Source organism: Phyllobates terribilis, unplaced genomic scaffold (genome assembly GCF_046119375.1).
Source record: "Phyllobates terribilis strain yellow unplaced genomic scaffold, ASM4611937v1 Scaffold_9__5_contigs__length_417890890, whole genome shotgun sequence".
NCBI classification, from domain to species: domain Eukaryota; kingdom Metazoa; phylum Chordata; class Amphibia; order Anura; family Dendrobatidae; genus Phyllobates; species Phyllobates terribilis.
The window spans coordinates 367,960,669-367,982,013 of record NW_027362769.1 but is presented as its reverse complement, the minus strand read 5'-3'; the positions used below and the strand labels follow the sequence as shown (position 1 = coordinate 367,982,013).

At 44.0% G+C, this 21,345-nt stretch overlaps 1 protein-coding gene across 3 annotated transcripts in view; it reads left to right on the top strand.

Annotated features, from left to right (window-relative positions):
- Nucleotides 1–7,983, top strand: part of TBC1D24 (TBC1 domain family member 24) — a 38,083-nt gene extending 30,100 nt beyond the window's left edge. For 2 of the 3 annotated variants that reach the window (XM_073648210.1, XM_073648209.1), the window contains exons 3-8: nt 556–573; nt 2,391–2,549; nt 3,093–3,156; nt 5,513–5,608; nt 6,258–6,483; nt 7,386–7,983. In XM_073648210.1, the coding sequence (XP_073504311.1) occupies nt 556–573; nt 2,391–2,549; nt 3,093–3,156; nt 5,513–5,608; nt 6,258–6,483; nt 7,386–7,564 (742 nt within the window). In that variant the 3' untranslated portion in view covers nt 7,565–7,983. The remainder of the gene's footprint in view (nt 1–555; nt 574–2,390; nt 2,550–3,092; nt 3,157–5,512; nt 5,609–6,257; nt 6,484–7,385) is intronic. The other variant, XM_073648211.1, reaches the window with a different exon arrangement.
- Nucleotides 7,984–21,345: the final 13,362 nt, after the last annotated feature.

Genomic DNA, 21,345 nt, shown 5'->3' with positions numbered 1-21,345 from the left:
AGGGTCTTCTTTGCGTGGTTGAAATTGCCTTATGTTGGCGCTGTGAAAGGATTTCTATCTATAGTATGAAACCTTTTTAAAAAAAGAAAGCAAATATGATTTTTTTTTTTTTTTTATAATCAAGACTTTTGTACTTTTCACTCCCAAAAAGTAAGCACCTTTTTCTTTAAGAACGTAGAAGACTTTTTAATAACTGAAGGATATTTTATTTACTTCTTGTTGTTAAAGTTATCGGCCACCTCCTCAGTCTTATCAGCGGTGGTCGGCCTCCTAGACTCTGAGCTCGGCTGGGTTGCAGAGTGACTACTTGCTCTAATGATGTAAGTGTGGTATCTGGCTGAGATTTCTGGATCACACCCCATTTGCACAGGTGATTGGGGTGTAGCCATGTAGTAGACCTCCAGGATTCTGCACTTTCAGACAATTTTCTTTCCTAGGTGACTTTCCAGTGGACTCGGCTGGTGGTTTAATGTGAAATGTTTCACTTATTTTATGTTTTCCTTTCCCTGTTTTCTTTTTCACTTCTTCTCTCTTCTCCTGCTGTCCTATTTCCAGAGTAAAGTCTCCTGTCCGGTAAGTGACCTTGCTGTCTCCCTTCCTGTTGCTGACGTTTCTGCTTATTCTCCCGTAACGTTCTGCTGTCCTGCCTGTCTAACTGTTCCCAGCCACGGATTGCAAATAATTACCTCCAACACTAATTTATTGGCTCATTTTTCAAACCTTTTCTCATCATTGCTCACAGGATTTGTCAGGTCCATACAGGGGGCGAAGGCTTCGGCTGCACCAATACATGACCCTCCGCACATGGTATCTTGGCCTGTAGGGGTCACATTGGCCATAGCTCCGTGTCGCTGTCATTGACTTAGTTCGGACAGGTTCTGGTCCCTGATGCCTCGATATTGCATGAAAATAAATTCATTTCCAAAATTACTCAGGATCGCCCCCTATATTAATGAGGGTAAAAAAAAAAAACAGCAATTAGGGCTTTTAGGCTGCCATTTAGGACTCTCTCTTTTCCTTTATATTTTTTTTTATTTGTATGCCTCTAAAAGGAACAATGAAGCAGTTAAAAGTTAATTAAAAATGTCTCCAGTGTTTCCATGGTTACAGACTACAAACTGTGTAGTCTGAGCCCTTAGTTGTGCTTCCCTTTCTATTGATCCTTTAAAGGTGTTGTTCTGGACTAAAATATTGATGACCTTTTCTTTAAAATAGGTCATCCACTTCAGATTGTTGGGGGTCTGACACCTGGTGATCCAGCGATCAGCTGTTTCCTGGTCTCGCGAGCACTGACGGTGCGGTGTGTGGAACCGGAACAGCACAGCGCCACACACCGTGCAGTGGCCGTTCTCGGATACTGCAGCTCTGCTCCCTTTTACCTGTGTAGAGCCGTTCAGCTCCATACACTGTTTACTTTCGACAGTCGTGTGCGCGCCCATGGAATTATATGGCATTGGTGCCCAGGACAAACAATTCTTACTGGTCATTGTCATATACCGTAGTACCCGTGTCCCAGACGACCGCACCATCGTTCATTTTTAATGCCGGTTTTATGGGCGCATCCATTCAGAAGGGAAAAAAACTTTTGTTCTTCGCTGATCAGTGGAAATCTAGACCAGTGCATGACATCCAATACCGTCCTATTGTGCCACGCCGCACGGCTGAGCTCTTACAATACTGCAATGAGGGACTCTGCACCGTCATGATCCCCTCCGTGTATAACAGGCTTATACTAACTTGTTGCATGTGTCATGAGACATGCTGGCTAATATCTGCGGCAGCTGAGCTTCTCCTATATGGCTGTGACTGGTATTGCAGCTTGGCCACCATGTGTACCATCCATGCGTAGGATGGCACGGGCTGGCATGGATACAGACTACATCACCTGTACAAAGTTGCATGCATTTGTGTTTAGTTGTACTAAGGAGTTTTCTATTTTCAGGAAAGTTGTGCAGTCTGTATTAAAAAAAAACAAAAAAAAAAAAACACAAAACCATTGTCTTTACTTGTCCTCCCCAGGTCCAGCGATGTTGTATGCTGCATTGATGTAACGTCTAACCCACTGCAACAAATAACTTGGCTCAGCCCAAATTGATGGCACGAACCACGGAACTCACTGATTTTAGCTGCAGAGATTGAGCGCCGAACCTGGGGAGGGGGAGTAAAGCACTGATTTTTTTTTTTTTTTTTTTTTTTTTGTTTCAAACTGCATCAGTGGGGCCCAACTTTCCTGAAAAAGTGGTTTAAGTGGGCACTTTGCTGGAGCTCCATTCTGCTCCTTACAGTGCCAGGCTTTTGCTCTGCGGACACAGCGCCCTCCTCTGAGCCCCATAATTGACTTTTGCCGAATGACCTTTTTCTCTTTTCTTTCCTTTCCTCACTTTTGACAGACAGAATGTCCACCTAGCCGTCCATGCCGAAAACTTCAAGTCTGAGATTGTGAGCGTGAAAGAAATGAGAGATATATGGTCCTGGATCCCGGAGAGATTCGCCCTCTGCCAACCGCTACTGCTGTATACCAATCAAGAACATGGCAACACCCTGAGCAGGTGCGTCGTCTGTGTGTAATGCCATAGTGTATGGGTGAAGAATATACAAGGCCGCCTCCATCTCCCTGTCTGGCGCAGCTTGATTGACAGATCTCCTGTCTATTTGCTTATAAGGAGAGATCTGTCAATCAAATGCATTAAACGTATACATTAAATGTATAAGTAAGAGGGGCTAAAGGCTATATTCTCATTGCATCAGTTGTATATGAGATGAAAGCTTATATCTATTAAATCAATCAATAAATGTGTAAATACAAAAAATAAATACTGCATATTACAAGAACGACGTACCATGTAGGAGAGAAATAGCATAAAGTATAGGACCCCCAAGACTCCGACGTACGTTTCGCCCTTGGCTTTCTCAAGGAGTCAAATACAAGATTTGCCAAGGAGCAGACATGCCGACAATTCTAATGTTTTTACCCTGTACATTTTTGTTTTATGAACATCTGTGAAGTTTCTTATTGCTGGGATATTAGGAATGTCTCCCTATTAGTCTGTCAGACCCCTGAACTCTGCCATGTGTTTGTCTGCCTATGGTAGGTTTTACTTGCACTGTGAAGGACATGAGCCCACCCTGCTCCTCATCAAAAGCAGCAACCAAGAGGTGGGTAAGCGGCCGACATGTGGACCCTTCGGCCTCTGTGCATATACTATGCGTGTGTTATTACCTGTGCTACTGCTCCACGGCCTGTACAATGTCTGCACATTGTGCATGCAATATATGAAATTTAGCAATTTATTAAATCAGGTTTGTATGTTAAATGTGTATGTATGTATGTGTGTATATATATCAAACTTCTGTGAAATCAAACTGTCCACTTAGGAAGCAACGCTGATTGACAATCAATTTCACATGCTGTTGTGCAAATGGAATAGACAATAGATGGAAATTATTGCCAATTATCAAGACACACTCAATAAAGGAGTGGTTCTGCAGGTGGGGACCACCGACCACATCTCAGTACCAATGCTTTCTGGCTGATGTTTTGGTCACTTTTGAATGTTGGTTGTGCTTTCACACTTGTGGTAGCATGAGGCAGACTCTACAACCCACAGAAGTTGCTCAGGTAGTGCAGCTCATCCAGGATGGCACATCAATGCGAGCTGTGGCAAGAAGGTTTGCTGTGTCTGTCAGCGTAATCTCCAGAGGCTGGAGGCGCTACCAGGAGACAGGCCAGTACACCAGGAGACGTGGAGGGGGCCGTAGGAGGGCAACAACCCAGCAGCAGGACCGCTACCTCCACCTTTGTGAAAGGAAGAACAGGAGGAGCACTGCCAGAGCCCTGCAAAATGACCTCCAGCAGGCCACAAATGTACATGTGTCTGCACAAACGGTTAGAAACCGACTCCATGAGGGTGGTATGAGGGCCTGACGTCCACAGATTGGGGTTGTGCTCACAGCCAACACCGTGCAGGACGCTTGGCATTTGCCACAGAACACCAGGATTGGCAAAGTCGCCACTGTGCTCTTCACAGATGAAAGCAGGTTCACACTGAGCACATGTGACAGAGTCTGGAGACGCCGTGGAGAGCTATCTGCTGCCTGCAACATCCTGCAGCATGACCGGTTTGGCAGTGGGTCAGTAATGGTGTGGGGTGGCATTTCTTTGGAGGGCCGCACAGCCCTCCATGTGCTCACCAGAGGTAGCCTGACTGCCATTAGGTACCGAGATGAGATCCTCAGACCCCTTCTGAGACCATATGCTGGTGCGGTTGCACTGGGTTCCTCCTAATGCAGGACAATGCCAGACCTCATGTTGCTGAAGTGTGTCAGCAGTTCCTGCAAGATGAAGGCATTGAAGCTATGGACTGGCCCGCCCGTTCCCCAGACCTGAATCCGATTGAGCACATCTGGGACATCCTGTCTCGCTCCATCCACCAACGTCACGTTGCACCACAGACTGTCCAGGAGTTGGCGGATGCTTTAGTCCAGGTCTGGGAGGAGATCCCACAGGAGACCATCCGCAACCTCATCAGGAGCATGCCCAGGCATTGTAGGGAGGTCATACAGGCACGTGGAGGCCACACACAATACTGAGCCTCATCAGGAGCATGCCCAGGCATTGGAGGGAGGTCATACAGGCACGTGGAGGCCACACACAATACTGAGCCTCATTTTGACTTGTTTTAAGGACATTACATCAAAGTTGGATCAGCCTGTAGTGTGTTTTTCCACTTTAATTTTGGGGGTGACTCCAAATCCAGGCCTCCATTGGTTAATAAATGTGATTTCCATTGATGATTTTTGTGTGATTTTGTTGTCAGCACATTCAACTTTGTACAGAACAAAGTATTCAATGAGAATATTTCATTCATTCAGATCTAGGCTGTGTTATCTGAGTGTTCCCTTTATTTTTTTGAGCAGTGTAGTATATTTGTATAGCTTTTTATTTTAATAAAATATATTTTATTATCCTAGAATATATATTTTTTATATATATTTTTTTTCATTAAAAAATATTCTGCTCCACGTGGATAATTTCAATAATAGACCGACTAATAATGTTCTATTTATTTTCGTAGACGTGTAAACTGAGCATGCTCTAACCTAGGTAACGGACACTGTAAAGGGAGGAGGTGAGCTGTGATATCACCTATGGTGGATGCTGTTATCCACTGTATATAGAGAGGTTATCTGTAAATGTACAGAAGGAGGAGGTGTGCTGTGACATCACCTATGGTGGGTTCCTGTTATCTACAGTATACTGTCATTGTAATCCTGATTGTGATTATAATGAAACTGCTGAGTCTTTTTTTTTTGCAGAACAAGTGAGTTTAGTATTAGGGCCAGTGTGAAATTTGTAAGATTTCTTACGTTTAACCTTCAATTAGTAATATGGAAAATTAAAGGGTGGAGGGGATACATTTAACATAAAAATCTGACTTAAACAATTGGTAATTTTCTGGCACATTTCCTTGTAATGAGCTTTTTTCTTGTATATCTGCTTATCACGTCCTAGGTGTGCGGTGCGTACTTGTCCACTGACTGGAACGCACGGAAGAAGAGCGGGAACAAGCTGAGCTTCTTCGGGACTGGAGAATGCTTTGTATTTCGGGTAAGGACTTGTCTATCTGGCGTATAATGCGATCACTAAATCTCTCATTCAGTTCTATCTTGGTCCTCTGATCTTATGGATTCATTACTCGGACAAATTACATTCTGAGCACAAATTCTAGATGTAGTGTTATTTAATTATTTTTCTAAACAGTCACTGTCATTTACCCACATCAATAGTACAAGCGCCTGTAAAACTTTGTATCCGAGATATCATTTTTTTTTTTTTTTTTCTTATCCACTTATGAGCCACTTCTGCCCCCTCCTGAACTCCTTATTCACTTTGAAAAACTACTGAAATGTCGATTATAGGGATATTTTATAATCTGGATATAGAAATATATATTTGGTCACTAAAGAGGAGTCTGCTGTCTTTCAATGCACCCAAGTCTTCCCCCATTTTTTTTTTTTTTTTTTAATCCGGTGTTGTACATTTTGTTTCCTCAATCCAAACGCTTGACCTCTATCTATCTATCCCATCAATTACCATTTCTCGGCCCAAAAGTCCAACTTCTCTTAAATCCTCCTCTAATGTCAAATTACCTTGCAGAGCGTCGTATCATCTGTGAATGTTGTACCCCATATCCTAATACAAATATTAGGGTTAACAACCCCATCTTGGCCTGTTCTCACTCTTCTTCTTCTCACAGCTGCAGCCGGAGGTGGAGCGCTATGAGTGGGTGATAATAAAACATCCGGAGCTCGGTAGAGTTGCACCAGCGGTTGTCGACAATGAGTCCAACTCTTCTCAGGAGACTGCTGAAAGCTCCGACCCTTCCATCCGACTTTCACCTTTTCTGGCCACTCGGCATTTCAACCTTCCATCCAAAACGGCCTCCATGTTTATGGCAGGAAGCACAGACTGCATAATTATTGGTAAGTCTCCTTTAAACATTTAGAGGAAAAAAAAAATTAAACACATTTTTAAGTAAACCTTTCTTGTTTGGCCTCTGCAGCATGCTTGTATATTCACTACATTGCATGCTGCACAATCCTGTGTTCTAAATACCGCTGTAATCACAAGCTCTCCTTGGGACATGCCCATTATACTTGCTCATTGACTATTGCTGTGATGTTGGATCTCATCAGAAGTGACTTAGGGGCACTCTGATTGGCATGTGTTTCCTTTTAGTGTTAGTATCTGCCCATCTTTTCAGAGAAATATGCTTCTTTCTGCCACTTAAATTTAGCTGAAACTCCCTCTTGCTAAAAAGGACTTTTAGCTCACTGAAGGATCAGATTATAACAGCTTATTGAAATGTATGGAGAGGAGTGGGGAAGAAGAGGGAGGAGCAAAGTAAAAGAATGCGGAAGACAGAGACTGATCATGCTGCAGTTTCTAGTAAGTGTTTTATCTCACCCGGGTGCTGGATTCACAGCTACACAGCTCAGTACTGCTGTAGAATTTCATCCATGCTGCTTCTGCTTTTGAACATGTGCTACATAGACAGGAGAGCCGGAATCCCTCATGTATATGTATCCTGTGTATGAGAGACATCATAGCAGCTAATCTCCACCCACTAGACTAGAGCTAACTGAAAATTGGAAAGTGAGCCGGCACCGGGATAAACTGGTGAAAAATGCAGGATACAAGTCATATGTGGTGTTATTCCTCCATGCAGTCACCACTACAGGGAGTTGATTGATAGAAGTATGCAGTAATCTCCCTCTAGTGGTGGCATCTGGCAGCCATAATCTTTTAATTTTATATATCTATAGTTACAACAAATCCCTCCATATGGCACGTTCACTGTAACCTGACTGTTGTGTTCCCTCAGGAGGGGGCGATGGACAAGCTTTATATCTGGATTCTGACTTGAACTATGGACGAACCGGTCACTGCAATACTTTCAACAACCAGCCTCTGTGCTCTGAAACCTTCCAGATTGCCATCATCGAGGTGTGGGGCTTCAAGGACAATCTAAACAATGACGAGCGCTCCTCCGCGTTACCGTGAGGCGATCTGTGCATGTCATTGGGGTGCGATTCTGGACGTGTCTCGGGGTGAGGCATCAGAGCAGATAATGGCGGCACCTTCTGGAGCTTCTGCTCGTCTTCTATCAATGTGAAGAGTTGCAGTGTCAGACTTTAGATGCCGATCCGCCGGCTGTTAATGGTCTCATAGACTTCTACATGCAAATATCTCATTGGACCAAAAACTTAACAATTCCTGGACTGGTTTCTGTTAGAATTCATTCCCGCTAATTATCTGATGGAAGCCCCCTGTAGACCCACACAATGTGACCGTCCCTCTCCTGTGTGTTTTTTGCTGTGCAGATCTACCCTGAGATCGATATATTTTTTGTTTTTCCTTGTACACTTCTACTTGTCTCCCCAATTTCCATGTTTCTTATTCCCTCTGACTTATCCTAAAAACCAGCAATTATCAGATTAGTTCTGATTTTAATGGGCTTGGTCCACTATAACCATTTTTCTACTATCCATAGGATTGGGGGCAAATCGCTGGGGTCTTACCAGTGGGCTCTTTATGGTCTCTGGAGTCCCCAATTTGAAAGTGGCAATGATCAAACGTGCACCTCCGCCCCATGCAATGTCGATGGGACCGACGGACATGGGTCGGCACTGTCTTGCGTATAGACATTGAATTGCGCAGTTGTGATTATGAGCGGCCATTGCTCCATTCATAATGGGGGACGTTGGACCCGAATTGTCATGATAGAGGGGGAAGTTGGACCCTAATTCTCATGATCGAGGGAGTCCAGCAGATGGATGGATAGGAGATAAGTTGTTATGGTGGGGTAGTCTCTTTAAAATGCCTCCAGTCTGGATTGATGTTCAAATATAGGAATAGTCCTGATCTCTCACCCTGTAAATGGAGAACATTTTAGGAATACGAATATCAAGAGGAAAGAAAAACACAAAAGTTTATATATAAATTAATCTTAAAAGGATTTACAGGCTGCACATAAATTTCTGCACTCTGACTAAGCTTATCAAACGCACCGTGCACACTGTCAGGATTTCCCTCTATTTTCAGCTCAAGCGGTCATCAGATGATTGGCACGTGCTGATTAGCAACTTTTCTTGCTTCTCCAAATGTTCTATTTGGAGAAACCAAAAAATAGCACTTTATCCACACATTACCCCAACTATGCAAATCATGACAAGCACTTGAGCTGGAAATGGAGGGGAATCCTGACTGTGTGCATATTGCACGCTCTCAAGATTTGTTATTCTGCAGTCAGTGCAGAAATTTATAAATTAATCTTTATTATAGCCACATGTCATAAAAGTATTAATAATCCTAAAACACAGAACACCCAAGATAATGAGGTGACATCAGGTCACTATATAGAGTTTGGACAAATGTGATCCAGATCCGAAGAGTGGATTTAAAAATTATCAATGAACATGGATGCGGACGGACGACTTGTCATTTTATTGTATGTGACTATAATGGATTTGTAAACTTATGTTTTGTGCCTTTTTTTCTTCTTTGGTGTTTGTATAGTTAGTGTGACGCAGGACATGTGTAATAAACCCATCTCAGGTGGTTAATTTCAGGAATAAGTCATTCTTGGTGTTCGTTCTTTTTTTTTTTTTCCCCATCTTTAAATTAACATTACTTTGCTCCAGGTATTGTTGGACAATAAGGGGGTAAGTAACAGTAAAATAAGGTTTATTTATATGATCTATGGCTAATATACACTATTCCTAAAAGAAGTGGTGACCTTTTCTATACCAGGGTCAGGACTATTTTACTGCTAGAACTAGTGATCTGGTTGTATAGGTCCCAGTACAAGAATTAAAATTGTATCTGATTACCAGCACTGAGAAATCAAGCTTTGAAGCTGCATGCAAATTAACCTGGCAGTGCAATGGGGGCGTGTTATTGTAGTGCAATCACACACCTCTAGGCTAGTTTGCATGTGGCTTCAAAGCTTGATTTGTCAGTACTGGTACATTGGATTACTAAAAAAAACAGAACTTTTATTCCTATACTGGGACCTATACAACAATGTCACAAATTTTTGTAGTAAACTATTCCTACAGTCTTCTCTATTTGGGTAAATTGGGCTGTGCTGCAGCACACACATGAGAGAGACTTGTCAATCAACTAGGGCGGGGAGATGCCGGCTGGGGGACCGCATCAGACTAGTCTGGTCTCTCCCTATAGTCTCCAGGCAGGTTTTAAACTATGGGCCTGATTCAGGATTGCATTCCCGCCATTTTTTAGCATGAATACCTCTCAACTAGTGACTTTGATAAGTTTATCACAAACTATTTTTGCCTTTTTTTGGGGGGGATTCAAGTTTTGTCTTAGTTATTCACTTAGATGTGACTTTTTCAGATGTTTTAGACAGACTCATTACATGGGAGTTTTTTTTTTTTTTTTTTAAGTTGCAAAATTTGGTTAAAGTCTACTCCAGTTTCTCCACACAGAGGGATTTTATGCACGCCAGTTAGTCACATTTTTTTTCCTGACATTTTGCAAAAAAAAGTGCAACTTCTTACGTAAAGAAGCAAAAACTTTAAAGGAGGAAAAAGACAATTTCAGACTTTGCACAAAGTTCCCAAATCCCTTGTGCCATTTTGATGCAAAAAAGTCCTTATTGAAAAAATGACCAAGTATGGAATGGACAAGGCAACTGTTAGGTGGATTCATAACTGGCTTAGTGATCGGACTCAAAGGGTGGTCGTAAATGGCTTCACATCCAGTTGGATGAATGTCTCAAGTGGGGTACCACAGGGCTCTGTCCTGGGACCTGTATTGTTCAACATCTTTATCAATGATTTAGATGAAGGAATTGAGGGTAAACTGATTAAATTTGCTGATGACACAAAGCTAGAATGGATAGCTAATACTAGAGAAGAGAGAGAGAGGATTCAAAAAGACCTAAATAAACTGGAGCCGTGGGCAGCCACTAACAGAATGGATTTTAACAGGGAAAAATGCAAAGTACTACATCTGGGCAATAAAAATGAAAAAAGCATATACAAAATGGGAGGAATAGAGCTAAGCAACAGTACATGTGAAAAAGACTTAGGTATACTAATAGATCATAGACTGAACATGAGTCAACAGTGTGATGCAGCAGCAAAAAAGGCAAATACAATTCTGGGATGTATTAACAGAAGCATACAGTCTAGATCACGTGAAGTCATTATCAGTCTTTACTCCTCTTTGGTCAGACCTCATCTGGAATACTGTGTACAGTTTTGGGCACCACATTTTAAAAAAGACATAGACAAACTGGAGCAAGTTCAGAGAAGAGCGACCAGAATGGTGACTGGTCTGCAAACCATGTCCTATGAGGAACGGTTGCAGGATTTGGGAATGTTTAGCTTGCAAAAAAGAAGACTGAGAGGAGACTTAATAGCTGTCTACAAATATGTCAAGGGCTGTCACATTGTAGAAGGATCATCTTTATTCTCATTTGCACAAGGAAAGACTAGAAGCAATGGGATGAAACTAAATGGGAGGAGACACAGATTAGATATTAGAAAAAAATTTTTGACAGGGTGATTAATGAGTGGAACAGGCTGCCACGAGAGGTGGTGAGTTCCCCTTCAATGGACGTCTTCAAACAGAGGCTGGAGAGACATCTGTCTGAGATGATTTAGTGAATCCTGCATTGAGCAGGGGGTTGGACCAGATGACCCAGGAGGTCCCTTCCAACTCTAACATTCTATGATTAATTAAAAAAAATAAAAAAAACAGAGTTGCTAAATCGGGCCCTAGGTTTTTTCTGCTGCAGCACTTTAGAGTAAAACCTACCCGGCTGCATTCGTGCTTCCAGATTCTGATTTTTGTGCTGCATGAATCCTAAATAGTTCTGTCTCCTTGTGGTGTAACATTTCTTGTAAATGGTTAATGTATATTTATGCCACCTGAAACTGGTTAACTATTAATTCCATGATTGCAAAGAATACAAGATTTTTTTTTTTATTTTTTTTTTTAAATTTCAGTTAATTTCTATGTAAATCTTTTCTAAATATTATTAGGGAGATCCCATTTATTTTCTGATCTTTACTTGATGGATGTCACTGCCCTCCTTTTGGATTTCTTTTGAAATCTGGATTAGTCCACCTGTATTTCATCATGTGTCCACTAGATGGCGGCAGTAGCAGACATTTAATATGACCACATTATGGGTATTCTTGCCTCCAGGTGGTGATATCCTCTCTGACGGTGCAAGTCTACTCCTATCATTAGCTATTATGGGGTCTTATCGAGAAAATGGAGCATTGCAGAACAGTGGATGTTCATTGTACCAGATTGAAGGGACTGCTCACAAAGAGGGGGATTCTCATTTATAATGTTATGCCCTCATATGGCTGTTGAGTTCAGGTAAGGAGAGCTGCGTCATATCTGTGCATTGCTGTCTGAACTCGGACATTGAAATCTGCCTCATAAAGAGAGTTTTACTGCTGCTGTAACTTGCAGAGGGATGTTCAGACTGGATACAATCCTACCAGGCTCGGACTGTTCAGTTATGATGCAACACTGTGAATCAATTTCTCCTGCTGTTGTGCAAATTGATCAGACAACAGGTAGAAATGATAGGTAATTAGCAAGACGCCCCCTATAGAGGAGCGGTTCTGCGGGTGGTGACCACAGACTATTTCTCTGTTCTCATCCTTTTTTTTCTGTTTTGGTCACTTTTGCATTTTGTCACGGCTTTCACCCCTAGAGGTACAGTAGCATGAGGCGGTGTCTACAGTACAACCCACAGAAGTTGCTCAGGTAGTGCAGTTCATCCAGGATGGCACATCAATGCGAGATGTGGCAAGAAGGGTAGTTGTGTCTGTCAGCACAGTGTCCAGAGCAAATACTGTACCAGATGACATGGAGGGGGCCGTAGGAGGGCAACAACCCAGCAGCAGGACCGCTACCTCCGCCTTTGTGCAAGGAGGAACAGGAGGAGTGCCAGAGCCCTGCAAAATGACCTCCAGCAGGTCACAGAAACAGACTCCATGAGGGCCCGACGTCCACAAGTGGGTGTTGTGCTTACAGCCCAACACAGTGCATGGCGATTGGCATCCGCCAGAGGACACCAAGATTGGCGGATTCGACATTGGCGCCCTGTGCTCTTCACGGATGAGAGCAGGTTCACAGTGAGCAGATATGACAAAGTCTGGAGACGACATGGAGAACATTCTCCAGCATGACCGGTTTGGCAGTGGGTCAGTAATTGTGTGGGGAGGTATTTCTTAGGAGGGCCCTCCATGTGCTGCCATTAAGTACCGGGATGAGATCCTCAGACCCATTGTGACACTATATTCAGGTGCAGTGGGCCCTGGGTTCCTTCTGATGTGTACAGTGTATGTATAGTCAGAGATAAGTGATGGGAGATGACCAGTGTTCAGAAAAATAAACATGATTGTGTGATATTTTGTCTGGAGATGTGTATGCCATAGTTGTCTTTGTGGCCACCTAGTGTTGGCTATGCTAATTGCAGCCTATAAAGGTTTTGCTAGCAAGTTGCAGTAATGCAGTGTACGATTTATTAAAATTAATGTTCCTACCGGTCCATTTTTTGGGGGGTACTATTACGAACTGTAAGCACAGTCATAGCTCACAAAAAGCACTGTTTCTACAAAGAAAGCAAAAACCAGTTTTCTCACAATGCAAGGGCAGTAAACCATTGTGCAAACAGATGTCTATACATTACACACAAAATACTTTTCTACTTTGTTCCTGGAAACTTATAACCCTTTTAAATCGAGTCAACTGAGACGTTGCAAAATTTCCCCTCCCCCCTCCGACAAACAACTATCTCACCACGCCCATGGGGAAAATTGCTTGGCAGCAATACCACTGAGCGCCTGGCAGTAGCCACTTGACTAACTACTATAACTTGTGTGGATCTGAATGAGAGAAGCAAAAAACACAGGAAGTCTTGTCATAGGGGCCTAGGAGTTAGTAACTTAGCTAGAATAAGGTTGTAGAAGGAAGGGAGACACATGTGGCATCTGACCTCTCGGGGTTTGTTTAAAACTATGGTGACACATAGGCAGCAGAAGAGCTGTATACAACAAACGGTAGAATTTTATTTTTTTTTCTGGCTTTTTGCAGGGTTCCTTTAGTGTGCATTTGATATGCAAAAAAAAGGATATGTGCATGAACTCTACTGGTCGTGCACATATTAATATTATTTATTATACCGCCATTTATTCCATGGCGCTTTACATGTGAAAGGGATATACAAAGCACAAACAATTACAATAAATTTTAAACAATACAAGTCGGCGACTGGTACAGGAGGAGTGAGGACCCTGCCCGCGAGGGCTCACAGTCTACAAGGGATGGGTGAGGATACAGTAAGTGAGGGTAGAGCTGGTCGTGGAGTGAGGGTTACTGCAGGTTGTAGGCTTGTCGGAAGAGGTGGGTCTTCAGGTTCCTTTTGAAGGTTTCCATGGTAGACGAGAGTCTGATGTGTTGGGGTAGAGAGTTCCAGAGTAGGGGGGATGCGCGGGAGAAATCTTGTATACGATTGTGAGAAGCAGGTAAATATCGGGAGACTAGGTCAAAAATGTATGGGGGAGACAGGTTGTGGATGGCTTTGTATGTCATGGTTAGGGTTTTGAACTGGAGTCTCTGGGTAATGAGGAGCCAGTGAAGAGATTGACAGAGGGGGGGAGGCCGGGGAATAGCGGGGGGACAGGTGGATTAGTTGTGCAGCAGAGTTTAGGATAGATTGGAGGGGTGGCAGAGTGTTAGAATGGAGGCCACAGAGCAGGAGGTTGCAGTAGTCGAGGAGGGAGATGATGAGGGCGTGCACTAGTGTTTTTGCAGCTTTGTGGTTGAGGTGTTAGAACCTTGCTGTTAGGTTTTTTTTCCTTTGCTGGTCACATGACCTTGTTGGCCTATTTAATCCTGCTCCGCCCTTCTGGCTTTGCTGGACTTCATTGTATATCTACTTTCTAGCTAGCCTGTGCTCTGTGTCTTGCTCTGTTAGTTTGCTTGGTCTACTGACCTCTATGTTCTATATATTTTGTTTGTTCGTCTGTCTGCTACTATTTCTGTTAGGAGGTGTCCCATATTCCTCCCAGTCCTTAGTACTTGTAGGGATTCCTCCCCCACATCTATAGGTCTTCGTACAGACTAGCTTAGGACTTTAGCAGGTCTGATCGTAGGATCAGGTTCCCTGTTACATCGTAGGGATTCAGCTGAGTTCTATCGTAGGGACAGATCTCCTCTCTTTCCTTAGCTCTGGTAGCAGAACATAACAGTAAGTCCAGCCAGCAAATTCTCTAAGGAAAGATTTTTTTTGTTCCATCATGGTGTCGGTTCAGGATTTGGCTAAACACCTGCAGGGACTCTCTCTGGAAGTGGCCGAGCTCCGTCAGCACGTGAGTAACTGTCCTGGAGCATATTTCTTGGAGCCTAAGGTATGTTTGCCGGATTTATTTTTTGGTGAACATCGAGAATTTTTTTCATTTAAAAATGCTTGCTTATTGTATTTTCGTTTGAGACCCAAGTCCTCTGGGGATGAATCCCAGCGCGTAGGGTTCATAATGTCACTTTTGCGCAAAGAGCCTCAGGAGTGGGCCTTTTCTTTGCAACCTAGTGATACATGCTTCAGATCAGTGGATAGTTTTTTTTTCTGCTTTAGGACTATTATATGATGATCCTGACCGTGTCGCATCAGCTGAGACTGAGTTGAGACGTTTAAAACAAGGATCAGGTAATGTCGAAAAATATTGTACTCATTTTCGTCGTTGGTCCACTCAAACAGGGTGGAACGATTCTGCTCTGAAAAGTCTATTTCTTGCTGGGCTCAGTGAAAGGGTTAAAGACCTGCTAATTGCTTATCCTACACCTGAGGATTTGCAACAGGCTATGCAATTAGCTATACGGGTGGATAGAAGACTGCGTGCTAGGGTTAATGAGAGCAAATCCTCTGCTATGTCAGTTTCTGGTTATGATAATGTGTGTACTAACAGTGGTGAACCGATGGAGATTGGATCGGTGGCACCTCGCTCTCAAGAAAAAGACCGTCGTTTTTCGAAAGGCTTGTGTTTCTATTGCGGAAAATCTGGTCATTTGATTAAAGGCTGTGAGCTTCGTATGAAGAAAGAAAAAAAAATGGTCAGTCATGCCCGTATTGCCTGTTTAAATTCCAAGGGTATATTTTTAGCTGCTTCCACGATTGCTCAGGAAAAATTAATGGAATTTCGGGTGTTTGTTGATTGCGGGTCTACACTGAATGTAATTGATGGGGGATTCGTGGAAAAACTCAATTTAAAACCTGAACCTTTATCATCCCCCATTGCTGTGGTTTCTGTGGATGGTTCCCCTTTGAAGAATATTACTCTCAAGGTCTGTGAATTTCCTCTCACTATTAATGGTGTTCACCATGAGAAATTGGATTTGGTAGTGTTGAATAACTTGCCTTCTCCAGTAATATTGGGATTGCCCTGGTTAAAATTTCACAATCCTGTACTGGATTGGTCTACCAGTGAAATTAAATCCTGGAGCCATAAATGTTATGACAAGTGTTGTAACGGGCGTATTGCAGCTTTGGATAGGGGAGAATTGCCTGTTCCTATTCAGGATTTTTGGAGAGTTTTTTCTGAGAAAGAATCGCAGGTTTTGCCTCCCCATAGAGACTATGATTGTTCTATTGAATTTGTCCCTGGAGCGAATCTTCCTAAAAGTCGTTTATTTAACCTTACTATTCCTGAGAGGAGGGCTTTGGAGGAATACATACAGACAAGTTTGGCCGCCGGTCACATTAGGCCCTCTAAGTCTCCTGTGGCGGTTGGATTTTTTTTTGTAAAAAAAAAGGACGGCGGTTTACGTCCTTGTCTGGATTTTCGTGAGATTAACAAAATTACGGTACGCAATCCTTACCCACTGCCACTGATTCCTGATCTGTTTAACCAGTTATTGGGGGCCAAGTGGTTCTCTAAAATTGACCTTAAGGGGGCATACAATCTGTTGCGCATGAAGGAGGGTGATGAATGGAAGACTGCTTTTAACACTCCTGTGGGTCATTTTGAGAATCTGGTTATGCCTTTTGGTCTTACTAATGCTCCTGCATTTTTTCAGAATCTGATTAATGACATCCTTAGACCTTTGATCGGTAAAAATGTGGTTGTGTATTTGGATGACATTTTGATTTATTCGCCAGATCTGGAGTCTCATTGGCGGAGCGTGCGTGAGGTATTACAGTTATTAATGGACAATTCGCTTTTTGCTAAGCTGGAGAAATGTGAGTTCGCTGTACAGAGAATTAGTTTTTTGGGCTACATTATCTCCAGCAAAGGTTTTGAGATGGATCCGGTTAAGGTTCAGGCTGTGCAGGAATGGCCTAGGCCTATTGGTTTGAAATCGATACAGAGGTTTTTGGGTTTCGCCAATTACTATAGAAAATTCATAAAAAATTTTTCTAGTATTGTCAAACCTCTGACTGATCTCACCAGGAAAGGTGCTGATGCGGTTCAGTGGTCTTCTGAGGCCATTGAAGCTTTTGTGTATCTCAAGGAGAGGTTCACCTCTGCTCCCATCCTTATGCAGCCTGATGTTACTAGGCCGTTTTTGGTTGAGGTTGATGCTTCCTCTGTGGGGGTTGGCGCAGTATTGTCTCAGGATAACGGGGATGGATTACATCCCTGTGCCTTTTTTTCAAAAAAATTTTCGGAGACTGAATTGAATTACGATATTGGTAATCGGGAATTATTGGCTATTAAACTTGCATTTGAACACTGGCGCCACTTCTTGGAAGGTGCGGAATTTCCCGTTCAGGTTCTTACGGATCATAAAAATCTGATATATCTTGACGCTGCCAAGCGCCTGAATGCCCGTCAGGCTAGGTGGGCACTGTTTTTCTCGCGGTTTAATTTCTCCGTTACTTACATCCCTGGTACTAAGAATGTTAAGGCGGATGCCTTGTCTCGCAGTTTTTCTCCCATAGTCGGTGCTGAGAAAGAGGAAAACATTTTACAAGAAGGTGTTGTGATAGCTGCTTTAGACTCCGTTTTGGAAGATGAGATTCTTAAAGCTCAGGAGAATGCCCCATCTAACACTCCTCATGGGAGGTTGTTTGTGCCTGGGACCTTTAGGAGAGATTTGTTTGTTGAGTGTCACGAATCTCGGTTGGCAGGTCATCCCGGAATCTCTGAGACCAAGAGACTGGTGGGTCGCAGTTTTTGGTGGCCTGGATGGCAGAAGGAAGTCATTAAGTGGGTGCGCCAATGTACTGTATGTGCTAGATCTAAGTCCTCACATACTCCTGCTGCGGGGTTGCTTTGTCCTTTGGAGGTCCCCAGTGCTCCTTGGACACATTTGGCTATGGACTTTATAACTGACCTTCCCCCCTCTGAGGGTTTTACTGTCATCTGGGTGGTCGTGGACCGTTTTAGCAAGATGTGTCACTTGGTTCCCTTCGTCAAACTGCCCTGCGCTAAAACTCTCGCTAAGTCCTTTGTCAAGGAAATTGTCAGACTTCATGGCGTTCCTACTGACATTGTTTCTGATAGGGGTCCTCAGTTCGTGGCTCGTTTTTGGCGTGCCTTTTGTGACAGGTTGGGAATTCATTTGTCGTTTTCGTCCGGATATCATCCTGAATCTAATGGCCAGACAGAAAGGAAAAACCAGGATGTTGAGCAGTTCTTGCGTTGTTTTGTGGCAGACAATCAAGAGGGGTGGTCTGAGTTTCTGCCACTTGCCGAATTTGCTCTGAACAATCATACATCTTCTTCTGCTGGTTGTTCGCCTTTTTTTTGTTGTTCTGGGAGACATCCGTCGTTTGGGTCGTTCTCCAAGTTGGGATCTGCCGTGCCTGAGGAGGAGAATTTTTCCGGTGATTTGGAAAGAGTTTGGACGGATGTGCGTGGTAATCTTCAGGAGGCCAACAGAAAATCTAAAGACTACTTTGATAGGAAACGACAGGAGGTTTTGTTCGCTGTTGGTGACATGGTTTGGTTGTCCTCTAGGAATCTGCGGTTGAGGATTCCTTCTAAGAAATTGGGTCCCAAGTTTGTAGGGCCCTTTAAGGTGCTTCAGGTTGTCAACCAATCTGCTGTTAGGTTGGAGGTTCCTACCTCCTGGAGAATTAATCCGGTCTTTCATGTCTCTCTGTTAAAAAAAGCTGTTGTGTCGGATGGTGACGCCTCTGCCTCTGTTCCTCCGGTGGTGGAGGACGGGGAATATGAAATTTCTCGCATCCTTGACTCTAGACGGTATAGAGGTAGTTTGCAGTATCTTGTGGCCTGGAAAGGTTTCGGACCTGAGGATAACTCTTGGGTGAGGTCAGATGATGTTTCCGCGTCCAGACTTATCAGAGCGTTTCACAGGAGATTTCCTGATAAGCCTGGTCCTAGGGGATCCGGAGGATCCTCTTAGAAGGGGGGGTACTGTTAGAACCTTGCTGTTAGGTTTTTTTTCCTTTGCTGGTCACATGACCTTGTTGGCCTATTTAATCCTGCTCCGCCCTTCTGGCTTTGCTGGACTTCATTGTATATCTACTTTCTAGCTAGCCTGTGCTCTGTGTCTTGCTCTGTTAGTTTGCTTGGTCTACTGACCTCTATGTTCTATATATTTTGTTTGTTCGTCTGTCTGCTACTATTTCTGTTAGGAGGTGTCCCATATTCCTCCCAGTCCTTAGTACTTGTAGGGATTCCTCCCCCACATCTATAGGTCTTCGTACAGACTAGCTTAGGACTTTAGCAGGTCTGATCGTAGGATCAGGTTCCCTGTTACATCGTAGGGATTCAGCTGAGTTCTATCGTAGGGACAGATCTCCTCTCTTTCCTTAGCTCTGGTAGCAGAACATAACATGAGGAATGTGCGGATCCGGGAGATCTTTTTGAGTTGGAGTCGGCAGGAAGTGGAAAGGGCTTGAATATGTGGTTTGAAGGAGAGATCAGAGTCCAGAGTTAACCCGAGGCAGCGAACTTGCGGGACTGGGGAGAGTGAACAGCCATTGACTTTGATTGATAGGTCAGTTGGGGGGGTTGAGTGAGACGATGGAAAGATGATGAATTCAGTTTTGTCCATGTTAAGTTTTAGAAATCTGTCCGACAAGAAGGATGAGATAGGCGACACATTGTGAGATTTTGGTTAGTAGGGAGGAGATATCGGGTCCAGAAAGGTAGATCTGTGTGTCATCAGCATAGAGGTGATACTGAAAGCCATGGGACTCTATGAGCTGTCCCAGGCCGAAGGTGAAGATGGAGAAAAGCAGGGGTCCTAGGACTGAGCTTGGGGGACACCGACAGATAGGGGGCGAGATGAGGAGGTGGTGTGTGAGTGGGAGACGCTGAATGTCCTGTCAAGTATGAGGAGATCCAGGATAGGGCCAAGTCTGTGATGCCGAGAGATGAGAGAGTCTGTAGTAAGAGGGAATGGTCCACTGTGTCGAAGGCAGATGACTGGTCTAGGAGGAGGAGGACGGAGTAGTGTCGCTTGGATTTGGCGGTTAGTAGGTCGTTGGTGACTTTAGTCAGAGCAGTTTCAGTGGATTGATGCGGTCGGAAGCCAGATTGGAGATGGTCAAAGAAAGAGCAGGAAGAGAGGTGGAAGGATAGTTCCGTTCCGAATGGATGTGTTGTTCCAGTAGTTTTGAGGCGTAAGGGAGAAGTGATATGGGGCGATAGCTAGACAGAGAGGATGCGTCAAGGGATGGCCTTTTGAGGATGGGTGTGATCGAGGCATGTTTGAAGCATGAGGGGAAGACAGCAGATGTTAGTGACAGGTTGAAAAGGTGGGTTAGGGTTGGCATGAAGACTGTGGTGAGGTTAGGGATGAGGTGGGACGGGATTGGGTCAAGTTCGCAAGTGGTGAGGTGTGATTTGGAGAGTAAAGAGGAGAGGTGATCGTCTGTAATGGTGGAGAAGCTGGTTTTGGAGGAGGATGGTTGAGTAGTTATGAGGAGGGGCTGTGGAGACTTTAGGTAAAAACTTTGTCTGTTGGTGTCAATCTTCTGCTTGAAGAATGAGGCAAAGTCTTCGGCTGAGCGGAGAGGGAGGAGGCGCTGGGGACGGAGGAGAGAATTGAAAGTTTGAATAGCGGTTTAGGGTTGTGAGACAGGGAGGATATGAGAGATGCGAAGTATGTTTGTTTTGCTGTAGTGAGTGTGGACTTGAAGGTAGTGAGGGACTGTTTGAATGCAATGAAGTGCTTGTCGGAGTGGGACCTTTTCTATTTCCACTCAGCAACCCTGGAGGCCCTTCGCAGTTCTTTAGTCAGGTTGGCGTGCCAGGGTTGCCAGTTGAGTGGGCGAGCTGTGGTATGTGTGAGGGGGCGACCGAATTGAGAGCTGCAGCTGTTGTGGTGTTATATAAAGTGGCAGCAGCATTTGCATCGTGTAATGAATATATGCCTGTAAGAGGGAGAAGGGATTCCGAGAGTGACTGTAGGTCAAGGTGTTTGAGATTTCTGCGAGGGTGTGCAAGTTTGTGGAGTGGGACTTGTGCACCTGGAGAGGAGAGGGAAAAAAAATGTGAGTAGGTTGTGGTCAGAAAGAGGGAGAGGTGAGTTAGAGAGGTTAGATAGGGAACAGAGGCGGGTGAAGATGAGGTCCAGAGTGTGGCCATCTTTGTGAGTGGAGGCTGAAGACCATTGAGCAAGGCCAAAGGAGGAAGTGAGGGATAAAAGCTTGGAGACAGATGAGTGGGAAGTGTTAATGGGGATGTTGAAGTCTCCCATGATGATAGTGGGGATGTCAGCGGAAAGGAAATGAAGGAGCCAGGTGGTTAAGTGGTCAAAGAAGGTGGTGGCGGTAAACGATGGCCAGTTGGAGGTTGGAGGGGGAGTAGATGCGCACA